The sequence below is a fragment of the Vigna unguiculata genome, chromosome 6 (assembly GCF_004118075.2).
Source record: "Vigna unguiculata cultivar IT97K-499-35 chromosome 6, ASM411807v1, whole genome shotgun sequence".
NCBI lineage: Eukaryota > Viridiplantae > Streptophyta > Magnoliopsida > Fabales > Fabaceae > Vigna > Vigna unguiculata.
Window position 1 is genome coordinate 23,679,623 of NC_040284.1, and position 12,187 is coordinate 23,691,809.

Genomic DNA, 12,187 nt, shown 5'->3' on the forward strand with positions numbered 1-12,187 from the left:
GTTAACTGGGTGTCATGTGTCAGCTTCTGGATTTTTTGAATTTTTTTTTTATTTTTTTAATATTTTAAAAAAATTAAAATTTACCACGTGTCAAGCTAACATCGTGCCACATGACAGTGACAGTGCCATGTGTCACTAATATGGTAGGTGTCATTTTCTCATTCTCAATTTGGTTCCTGTATTTTAATTTTTGTTTCAATTTAATTCCAATTTTTGTAAAAATTATGCAATTTCGTCCCCCTCCAAATTGAAACAAAAATTATAAAATGTTATACAAATATTTTTATTAAATTTGATTTTCTTATTCAAATTGATATTTTTATTATATATTTTCAATAAAACTAAGTTTATTTAAATTTGTTTCACATTCAATTTTACTTAAAATTGTTTTCAAATTTTAAATTTTTTTGTTTTTTATTGTTACATAAACTAATTAATTTTTTTTTAAATTATATAATTGTTATTTTTATACCAACTAAAACATTTGTATAGAAATTATTGAATTTTACACATTTTAAAAATATGTAATTATTTAAAATATAAATTCAAATAAAAAACGATATTAAAGTATGATGTAATAAAATATTAATATAATTTATGATTTTTTTTGTTATTAGAATTATTTTCTATTAACAACTTTAAAACAATTTTAAATAAAGTTTAATGTAAAATATAAATTAAAATAAACTTAATCTTATTAAAAATATTTACTTGAAATATCAATTTTTATATGAATATTTGTGCACATTTATACAAAAATTAAATTTGGTTTCAATTTGGAGAGGGATAAAATTGCACAATTTTTACAACAATTGGGAATAAATTGAGATAAAAATTAAAATACTGAGACCAAATTGAGGATAGGTAAATGACACATGGCATAATAGTGACATGAAAAAAAAATTCAAAAAAAATAAAAAAATCCAGGAACTGACACTTGGCACCCCATCTAACGCCATTACTACACTACTAACGGAAAGAACTTGATTGCATCAAATTTCCCAACATGGGGACCAAATTGAGATAAAAAGGAATTGAGAGACCAAATTGAAATTTTGCTACGAAAATAAGGACCAAAAGTATAATTTAACCAATTATTTATGTATTTATTTTTAAGTATTCAAAAATTTAAATAATTTTTTAAGCAACCTATGCGATGACAATCATAGTAAAATCAATAACCAATGTTTTCATCATACTCACCACCAATATATGATGAATTATTTCTAAGAAAGTGTCCATATAGTCCAAGAAAACATGACCAATATTACACATTTTTGTCATGCTATTCAACAAAATATAAATAAAAAAATTCACGTTTTTGTCCATGCTAATTTAAAAAAATATATTTATAAGACGATTACTTGAGTAATTTACTATAAAGATTATAATTAAAGATTAAAGTATCAACATATATAACTTAACAATCAAATTAATTAAACATTTAAACTGTTCAAATATTATTGAGGAACATTCTAGCATGTAAAAACATGAAATTGTGAACATATATAATTAGTAATAGTAAATAATTATTAAAAAAATTGTAAAAAAATATTGGTGAGTTAAGTAGGTCAACCCACCCCTAACCTGGCTCGAACCCGTAGGTTAAGTAAGTTGGATTGAATTCAACCCACTTTTAAAAAAAATTGATTTTTTCTCAACCCAATCCGACTCGAACCTATGATGAACCGAGTTGACTCACGGGTTAAAACTCATTTCAACGTCTCTAAATATAAAAATACATTTCAAAATGATTATTATGGAATATAAAAAAATCCAGTACTATTATTCCAAAAGTTATTTCTGAATCTGAAAATATTTTTCAAAACATCCAATCCGGAATGTTTTTTATTTTTACAATTTGGACTAAGTGTTCTAGAAAAAAATGTCCTGATCCAAAAATGCCTTATACAATACTAAATTTGGAAAAATTAAAAATAAGAGGTGCCAAGATTTTTATTATAATTTAGTGTAGTTCGAGGGTTACAACGAGTATAGAAAGAAAAATAGAGAGGAAGAAATATTTAAATTGTTTTTTATTTTATATTTATCTATATGTACTTTTATATTTTCAAGTATTTTAAATATTTACATAAACGAGTGGAAATAAATATTTTATAATTAATTTATTTCTCAAACCATCTTAATTTTTTTCTTAATTATGTGTCTTTCTCCTAATATCATATGGAATTTTTGTGACATCTCTACTTCCAATTATGTTTAAAATTTCAATAGATGCCACAAATTTGTTGTGAATAAAATTAAATGCAGTTGGTCTCGATATTAATGTTCTCACAAGAAATTCATAGCTTTCTGCCAATACGACAAGTTAGATTGTTGCTACTTACTCATCATCCATCATACTTCGTTGGCACCATACTTACCCATTTTCATCTATTTTGTTGACTTTTTTCAGTCACGATGTAAACTTTATAAGCATTCATTACAAGTACATAACCCGATGTTATACTTATTGTGCTAGGTTGAAATTCTTTATTAACATTAATGATATATTTTACTGTAAAATCACTATTGCTTTGTCAAGAATTTGGAAAATGTTCCACTAAGTTATAACCGGCAGAAATTAGTTTAAATGGTCCTTTATTGTTTAGTTGGTCAATTGTGTAGAGTGAACATAGGGATGAGAAATAAATTGAGATCATATAATTTTTTTAATTAAGTATAAAGATAAGGATAAATACGTATATATCCGTCTTTTTTATTTTTGTATTATTATATTCGAATAGTATATTGTTAATTATAATTATAATTAATCAAATAGTTTTATGTTTCATATTCAAATAATTTTATTTATTTTTTAATATTTTTATTTATTGATTTTTTTTATATAAAAATATTTGACTTTCATTTTTAAATGTTCATTCTCATAAATCCTTCATTTAGAAGATAATATAAAAATTCATCTTATATTTAAAAGAAATTATTTTTTAGATTTTTAGATACTTTTCATCTTATCATCCTTAATTATATGTTTAAAAATGTTCAATTACGATTTTGTTTTTAAAAAATATTATATAAATAAAAAAAAAAATATTTAAATCGTGTTAGACTTCGACTTTTAAAAAATATAAGATTATCGAGTGTTGTAAAAATAATTATATCTTAATCTTAAAAATTAGGTATTATTAGAAATTTATATTGATATTCATTGATAAATATAAATAATATATTAAATTTACTATGCGAGTCTTTTAAAACTAAAAAATATAAATTTAATAATATTATTACCAAAGGAAATTTGCACGAGAATTTTTAAAAAATAATATAACACCACGTGACACATTTAACATAAAATAACTGATGAAAGATTTTACAAAGTCTTTAAGGCTCTTTAAAATTTATATAAAAATAATTTTTTTAATTACAATAATTAAATTAATTTACAAAATTGTAAAGTTTAAAATATAAATAAAATATTAGAAAAATACGTATCTTAATAAAACAAAAATCCTCTAAATTTTAGAGGGATAAGGTCAAGAGGTGGATGGTTAGGTGTGTGATATACTGCAACGTGTTACCTGTGTTAAGTCCCAACACGCCTCAATGGCTATAAATAAAACAAAAAGACCTCACTGTTTCTCACATCACTCTCCTTCTGTTACTTCTAGACTCTTCTTCTCTTCTCACACTTCTTCCTTGGGGTGCCCTGAGGTATGCATGCTAGTTTCTTTCTTTCTCTTTTGTTCATCTCAATCAATTTGTTTCCGATTATTGTTCTTCAACATTTCTTCGATGTACTCTCTCACGATTCTTGATTCTTGATTTTTGTTTCCGATTGTTGTTCTTCAACATGTCTTCAATTCCCTCTCCCAGGATACTCGATTCTTGTTTCTGATTACTTTTCCTCTCAAATCTCTATCTCTCTTTATTGTATCTACTCTCAGTCGTCCACAGATCGATTCCGCTATGTTCAACGGTGGTGACCTCATTTTTTTCATTTATGTTTTAATCTCCTTTGATTAATTTGGACGAAAGGAGAGTTGAATAGCGTATCTGTTAAATTCATGGCTTCGGATTCGGTTTTAGAAATGAAATTAGTTTTAGTAATTTTCTATGTTTTTTGTTTGATTTTTCTTTCAACTCGTACTATTACTATGAGATAAGGACGGATTTGTGTTCGTTGAAGATCTGTACGTTTTATTTAGTGTTGATAGACAGATCTACTGAAAAGATAGCTTGTTTCTGTGATTGGAAATCGAGATTATGCTTTTTGTCGTGATACTCTATTTTCGTGTGGTCAACACAATATTTTCTTTTCATGTTTGCAACTGACATAAAAGACTTCATCAAGTGAACTTACTTGTACCTGGATCGGAAGTTTTGAAGAGTTTGAAATGTCTTTTAGTGTCTAGTTTGTCGTGTTACACAGCTGACATTGTTGTGCGGGCACATCAGTCATCGATTGAATATGATTTACTGGTCTATTTTTACTTCTCTTATTTTACCATAACGACTGTTTGTTGTAACTCTGGATGAGAGAGAGATGCCAACTTGTTTCACCGTAGTACCATTCTTATTTCACCACCATGATAACCAAGATACACGTCATGCATGTTGATTCTAATGAGCTTGTACATGTCTTGTCTGTTTTATCTGAAATAGCTGCTTTGTTGTTCAGATCACATTACGCAATGGTGAAGGCTGTGGCAGTTCTTGGCAGCAGTGAGGGTGTCACTGGAACTGTCTACTTCAGTCAGGACGGAAATGGTGAGCCTCAACAGTGAGCATGACCCTCATCGTTAATAAACTTCACAATAAGCATTTATTAGGGAGAAAAATAATAAGTTAAAATGAATCAAGCTTCTCTACTAGGAAAATTTAAATTATGACTTTCATTACAAAAAGTAAGTGCATATTTTGATGATATATTATGACGTGAACCTTTTTTCTTCTTTTGCACTAACCGCTGAGCCAAATCAAGTAATATATATTGTCAATTGTGCAGGTCCAACCACCGTAACTGGCACTCTTACTGGTCTTAAGCCTGGTCACCATGGCTTCCATGTCCATGCCTTGGGGGACACTACCAATGGTTGCCTGTCAACTGGTATAGTCTCTGGACAATAACCCGAATAAATTTTTGATTCAGTTGGACATTAATGAGCTGGAACAAATTGTATTCACTTCACTTGAATTGAAAGCAATGAACATTTGTATAGGGAATTCTTCAAAAGTTTGAAGCAATAAAATCTGTTATAAAGCAGCTGAATTTGGATGAAAATCCTGCCATTTAGTAACATATTAGAAGGCTTAATTTTTATTTTCCCCACATTTTTACAGGACCACATTTCAATCCTAATAACAAGGAGCATGGTGCTCCCGAGGATGAGAATCGCCATGCTGGTGATCTAGGGAATGTAAATGTTGGTGATGATGGTATGACCGATATGATATTTTCCTGTCTCATTTATTTGATTTATGCTGATTCCTATCATTCCGAGATAGATAATAATGCTACTTTTCTGACTCCAATTCTTAAAGTTCTGATTATTATAATACCGATGGTAGATAATAATGTTTAATATTTTTATAATTAATAGTTAACAAGCAATCTGGCGGTTTTATCAGAAACTTTTCCTTTTTTTGAACAAATGGCTAGTAATCAAGATTACTTGCTTTCTGTTTTGTGATAGTCTATCTCTGTAAGAGCTTTTCTTTATTTTTTTCGTATCACATACCACATGCTTGTTTGGTCCTTATTTAAAATGGATTCCTCTCGTTTTGTAACTCAGGTACCGCCAGCTTCAGTATTACTGACAGTCAGGTATGTTATTCATCTCCTGATCAAATTCTCTGATTATTTTTTCTATTTTGAGAGTTGACACCATGAGAAGCTTCAGTTTTTAATGAGTTATTGAATGTGAACAGATTCCTCTCACTGGACCAAACTCCATCATTGGGAGAGCTGTTGTTGTCCATGCTGATCCTGATGATCTTGGGAAAGGTATTCACTAATCTGTTTTATACCTTGTCATCTTTGGTATCTGAGGCATCGGTCATCGAATTAAATTGTGTCTTCTTCTCGTTCATTTTCTTTGCTAACAAACAGTGATGATGAACTTGGTCATTTCTCCTTCCTTGCATACCAAATCGTTCGTTGTTAAAAGCGTTCGTTGTTTTTCGGCTTACTGCTTGTTATAGTTCCTTCTCCTTTTGTGTAGGTGGTCATGAGCTTAGCAAGTCTACTGGAAATGCTGGTGGCAGAGTAGCCTGTGGTAAGCAGAGACTGTGGTTTTAAAAATACTGTATTTTCTGATATATTCTTTATTACCTATGCAATATCAATGGTCGATGTTGTTGTGATGCCACTGATAAGGTTTACATACATCTTTATAGATACTATCATGTATCAATCAATATATAAAATTTGACAGCCTTTGCTAAAATGTCGGCTATCTCAATTTCTTTTCACTGTTTCATGACTCCTTTCAGTTTCTCCGTTTTCTTATGGTGACTGTACTGATATCCTCCTTTTGCCGTTTGTTGGTATAGGTATCATTGGTCTGCAAGGATAAACTAGTCGCATGAAAACGGGCGTGATCGTATGACGAAGCTTTAGAATTGTGGAATAAAGAATCGCCCTTTTAAACCCGTTTGGTTAGGTTCGGTCTGTACTGCTGAATTCTGTGTTTTATTGTATCGTACGAGAGTCATTTGTAGACACACTTGATGCTTATTTCATGGTTTTTGCCTGAAGTGCTTGTTAGTGGTTTATCCATATTTCTTTGATCGGTTTGCCTTTGCAGCATGATATTAGGGTAATTAGAGGTTTTCACGATTAATTTAGTCGGATAATGTTTGGATTGGTAGTAGGATATAAATAAATAAATTAAGTCTGAAAAAAGGGATTAAATGGAATACATTTAATTAGGGAATCAGGAAGCAGAAGTCATGAAATGAAATAGATAATATAATTCATTTTTCATTATGATCTATTCCTCCATCATTCTTTCCTACCGAATTAAACATTTCTTTGAATAAATCTTTCTTGGCTGCGTACAAAGACAGTGGTTGTAATTTTCAATAATCTTAGCTTAAAAAAAATAAAGAAAATGGGTTCATAGCTGAATTCACAATTTTCACACTACGAAGGGATCAACCGTAGTATAGTCAAAATGAAATCGAACCCATGGCACAATGTTTTCTCACTACCCAAAAGAACTTCATCTGCACAAAATTTTCGATCTACTATAGTACACATTTCTGGGCAATCTTCTTAGTGCCACTGACTATTACTTCTGCCAGTTGGTGAGGTAGTAGCCACTGGAACAAATCCCCTACCGCCGAAAACTGGACGCATGACTGAATTATCAAACGTACGCCATAAGCGATGTACATTATGTGTTGAATTGCTGAATAAGGCACGAATAGTGTTTGGACGGTGATCTTCACTGCCATCAAGATCGTTTTCAGAATCATGAGCGCCTCCAAGAAAGGGCACAGTGATTGATTTCGGAGGATTAGATGATTCCATATTTCCCAAGCTGTTCTTGCGTTTAGGAGGTGGACTAACTGGCAGCAAAAACCTTATGAGTGGCTTGGTCATCAAACCAAACACCTGACAAGTTGTAACTAAATTGTGTCAGCCTCATCTCCAGATTTTTCTTTTGAAACTGAGGTATCGTGTTTTACAGATCCCAAATCTCCCACAACTGAGCAATATTTGATATAGTTTAGGTTTAAGCATATTATTGAGGTGGATTGTTCATTTCCCATCATGTTATCTATCTCAATCATCAAATGGTTGGTAATTATCACCGAAGCAGAAAGCAAAATGCAAAATCTATTTGTGAACATTGACATGATATAAAAAATTTACAAAAAGCATGCTTCTTACCACTGTGCTGACAAGCACAACAGTGATGGTGCTGGTGATCATGATGGCATTGGTGCGCAGTTCAGTGTGACCTGACAAGGTGAACTGCATTTTACAAGAACTTTGAACTTAAATCATATCCAAGATAAATGCAACAGCAATTTAAAACTAGATCATATGTACAGTAACTGCTAATCTGTTTCTTCGCCTTTGTTAGCTGACCATTAACACTAATTTATCAAAAACAGAATCTTCAAATGAGAAACATTGATCTGACCTGATTATAGGCAAGTGCCATTGAAACAGCACCTCTCATAAGACCAGCCCACCAAATGATCACCTAATACAAGGAATAATGGAAACTTTTTCAACATCCCAAGAAATCCTGAAAGATAATATTTTCACAGAAATCTAGCCATACCTGCTCCCTCAAACTTATTTTTTCACTTTGATTCTTTTTAGTGAGGTTTGATAAGAAGGATAAGGGAAAAACAAATGCTGCTCTTCCGGCAAGTACGAGACCCAATAATACTGAACTAACAGCAACAGATGTTTTCGGCCTGCAGAAGAAACCGAGTGTGGTAAACGAGTTGTTTTCTATAATAATTAAGAGGAACTTTTGAGTAAACCATTTTTGACTAAGAAATACATGATTTAACAATCTTCATAAGTAAAAATGGGGCAAGGTGTTCATGATTACTTTCACCGGTCTAGTCTGTCACAGAATGCAGGACTTACCTATCGCTAACAAACCTCCACTTTTCAATGTCCAACGCATCCATACCAACATAAAGGAAGATAAAGGTTTCAAGAACAAAAGAGAGAGTTGCAAAAGCATGTCTGTAACAGCAATGTAAAACAAGTTAAACAGTGTCACAACCCCCAATAGATCCATATATAGTTTAAAGAATCTGATTGGAGATATACTTGGTAGTGATTCTCGAGCTCTCAGTCACATTATGCCAAGTATAATGTGACATAACAATCCCACAGAAGAATACAGTGAGAATGCCACTCAGATACCATAACTGCATTTTATTTAAATACATCAGAACCCCCCACAGATTAATGTCAACCACAAGAATGGTTAAATATAGAGCTCATAAAGGACAAACATTCCACAATGAAGTTTCTTTGTTCTTCAAAACTTACTTCAGCCAGAATGTAGGAAAGGTATGCCATTAACATCATAAGAGCAACCTCGCGATCTGTAGAGTGCCTGTAATATTGAGTGAGCAATTTGTTGAGCACCTAAACAATCGTTACAATTTTTTATGGTATGGTAGGTTTAGAAAACTGGCGATCAAGATAAACCGTACAAACACCCCCGGTAAATAAGAGATTCCCCTGTAGTCAAATAAGGTAATGAAAGCACTTTCCTTACCGAAAAAAAAGAACATCATATTAACTGCATATAGAGTATAAAACAATGGAATGCTATCATAGTAACTGCTCAACGACAATAATGGTGGTAAAAAAAGAATTCTCTCAACATGATACCTGCCAATATAAAGCGTTTTAATAATGTAAGCGCTGAGTAGACCGGCCTGCAAGGTGATATGAACATATCAGACCCTATGATGCACACATGATACAAAAATATATATATATACTGAGTGTTAACTGATGAGTTAAATCTTGTCACTTTGTGACGTTACACTAGAGAGAGTTAGAGGGAGAAAGACAGTTACCAAGACCCCAAGCATGGTGCTTGCGATAAACAGGTAGAAGAAATTGCCGAAAAAATGCAAACCAATTCTGTGGTCAATTATGTTGAGATCAAAACTTTTGATTGCATTGAAAAGCACGACAGATGTAGCATCATTCACAACACCCTCGCCAAATACAAGGCTATATAGTAAAGGTGTCTCATCCTGGCTTAGCACCTGCAACAACATAATTTGTAAGGTCAGTACTCAGCATTCACACCTTGATTGTTGCTATAACATTGTGAAAAAAAGACACATTTAGTAGTTCCAAACCTGCAATGTGCACACTGAATCTGTTGCAGCAAATATTGCCCCAATTGCTGAATTATTTTTAAATATGGAGTCAGTCACAAATAGATTGTCAAAGTTGCCAAATAAAAGAGATTCAATAATATTATTATACCGAGATAATCTCCTATCTCCAGTGATTTTCCAACACCCATTCTCTTAAATATTTGTATGACACCTGAAACAATGCTTCAAAGTTTAAGTCAGGTAAGAATTTAAATACTTCCAATGAAAATAAGTTACTTAGCAAATTTAGGTTGCACTCAGTTACAAATGTAATCTGAGGTGCCAATTTTTTTGTCGTTATGTTAAATTTTGGAGAGAACGACGTAAAGAGAACAATTTAAAGGGAAAAGGCATACCAAAAGTTATGATGCTACAATTTATTAATGTACCAACAGCTCCAAAAAGCATGATGGTCATGAAGTTAACAAAGAACTGTTTCTTTTTCACTTGAAACCTGGAAGAAATATGTAATAACATCACTTATGTATACATTGGTCTAAGTAAAAGAACAACAACAAAATCAGGAAAACGCAAAAAAACACCCCACAAGGAATCTCGGAAGAGTTAAGCAGAAAGGCATTATCCATTAGTACCTTGGACCTTGGACTAAAAGAGCAGTGTCATGAGCACACCATCAGTTATTAGCTGGTACTTTTTACTAGATTTCACCAAATCGTGACATTGAAAATGGAATTGGATACACGTTATTGAATGATTTTTATTAACTTTTAACTAGTATCTGTAAGAAAATTGACCAGTAATATAGTAGAATATTAAGAGTAAGTTATGGCATTTTCCGCAAGAATTGCAAAAATTCAGGCCTTTCTACTGCATTCAGATTATCTCATTGGATATATGGTGGTCAATTTTCATTCTAGTTCCAATTAATTAGACGATGATAAATACAGAGTCAAACACTTTATTATCCTCATTATCATTAGAGAGCAAGAAGTTGGTGCTAAAAGCTTTACCCTGCATTAAATATGATAGGAGGCAGAAGGTATATAAAGAAAAGATCTTCACTAAAAACTAGAAGATGCGAGCTTTTGCCGCGACTTTGCAACAAAATAACTACACCAGTACAAACACCCTGCAAATAGCAATTAATTGACAGAGTTATTTATACTACCAAAATTTACATGTATAGCAATTTGTGTAATTTTTATTAATTAATTTATGAAGTGTGATGATCACTTACTATAAACAGGGCAGTGATAGATTCATTCACCCACCGATTCTCCTCAAGAAGATGGCCAATGACAATGCAAGCACACAGCAGAGCCACAAAAATGTTCATGGACACAACGGAGGCATAATCTGAAGTGGATAGCATTTGCATTTTTGAAAGTGCGTAACTTAATTCAGTACCCATTCTTTGAACCCTCAATTGCAAAATCCCTTTGCTTCCAAATTCAGATTTTCTTTATTGAGATTAAGCAACTTGAAGCGTCACTATACAAACCAAACTCGAATATATAACACGCCTTGGAGATGTACACATTTTAACACCCTCCTCAATTGTCTTTGGATCCAATGTATTGCAAGAACAAATTAAAGTCTCTGCAACTAAATCAAAACATCAAGATCCGTGCTCGTGAATCTAACAGCATATAAAAATTGGAAAGCACGTAACAAAGACATTTTTCTTACCATAAGTTCAGCATTAATTCACGTGATAGAAAGAACATGAAATTACGTACGTAAAACTCTCACCAAAACGCTTGGCTGCAAGATGCCGATGAATTTAAGAGCAATTAGCGTGGAAACTAAGAGAGAACGTGATCAAAGGAAACAAACTGGTGTTCATGTTCCCAGCAAATGCGAATGTGAAGTTTTTAGTCTGAAGCTATATGCATGCAAAGATGCGAACGAAACGAGGAAGGGAAACAAAGAGAGTGATGAATAATGATGGAGAAAATGTTGCGGATATTTGTTTGATTGAAGCAGAAGAGAAAAAGTCGGAGAATGGTGAGAATCGTTGAGAAAAGAAGAGACAAAGAAGCGTGCATTGCGGGGATCACAGACACAAACAGAGAACACCAATCATAATAGAAGCCTTGTTCAATTCCTTTGGTGTGGGAAATAAGTGTTAGATTTATAAGTTTCACTCCAAATTTTGCGTTTCTAAAATATTTTATTAAAAAAATATATCGATGACTTTTACGATATTGAAGCTAAGAGATTAATTTGAAAAATATTTTAGCACATGTATCTTTGTCAAAGCTTAATTTTTTGAAGTGTTGAAAATCAATATTAATTACACAGTGGGCAATTATCCGTCAAGAAAATATTTATTGATTATTATTATTGTAAAAATGTTATCTATGGGATATATTGTCAAACCATT

General features: G+C 31.9%; 2 protein-coding genes across 4 annotated transcripts; one reads left to right on the forward strand and one right to left on the reverse strand.

The window, feature by feature from the left end:
* Nucleotides 1-3,571: 3,571 nt before the first annotated feature.
* LOC114187910 (superoxide dismutase [Cu-Zn]) lies at nucleotides 3,572-6,750 on the forward strand. Of its 2 annotated transcripts, none has more exons than XM_028076317.1 (8): nucleotides 3,572-3,672; nucleotides 4,640-4,728; nucleotides 4,967-5,068; nucleotides 5,302-5,397; nucleotides 5,754-5,785; nucleotides 5,890-5,965; nucleotides 6,183-6,236; nucleotides 6,514-6,750. In XM_028076317.1, the coding sequence occupies exons 2-8, from the start codon at nucleotides 4,653-4,655 to the stop codon at nucleotides 6,534-6,536; spliced, it is 459 nt and encodes a 152-aa protein (XP_027932118.1). In that variant the 5' UTR covers nucleotides 3,572-3,672; nucleotides 4,640-4,652; the 3' UTR covers nucleotides 6,537-6,750. The 2 variants fall into 2 exon arrangements, with proteins under 2 accessions (XP_027932118.1, XP_027932119.1); XM_028076318.1 differs by lacking the exon at nucleotides 3,572-3,672 and adding an exon at nucleotides 3,715-3,937.
* Nucleotides 6,751-6,908: 158 nt separating this feature from the next.
* On the reverse strand, nucleotides 6,909-11,891 carry LOC114187909 (sodium/hydrogen exchanger 2). 2 transcript variants are annotated; one of them, XM_028076315.1, is made up of 15 exons: nucleotides 11,491-11,891; nucleotides 11,039-11,406; nucleotides 10,812-10,930; nucleotides 10,197-10,294; nucleotides 9,950-10,012; nucleotides 9,820-9,866; nucleotides 9,529-9,723; nucleotides 9,338-9,384; nucleotides 8,990-9,056; nucleotides 8,765-8,865; nucleotides 8,576-8,677; nucleotides 8,259-8,397; nucleotides 8,115-8,177; nucleotides 7,859-7,942; nucleotides 6,909-7,579 (listed from the first exon to the last, which is right to left on the reverse strand). In XM_028076315.1, exons 2-15 carry the CDS (start codon nucleotides 11,210-11,212, stop codon nucleotides 7,238-7,240), a joined length of 1,641 nt encoding a protein of 546 aa, XP_027932116.1. In that variant the 5' UTR covers nucleotides 11,213-11,406; nucleotides 11,491-11,891; the 3' UTR covers nucleotides 6,909-7,237. The 2 variants fall into 2 exon arrangements, with proteins under 2 accessions (XP_027932116.1, XP_027932117.1); XM_028076316.1 differs by having other exon boundaries at nucleotides 7,238-7,579; nucleotides 11,039-11,400.
* Between the last annotated feature and the right edge of the window lie 296 nt (nucleotides 11,892-12,187).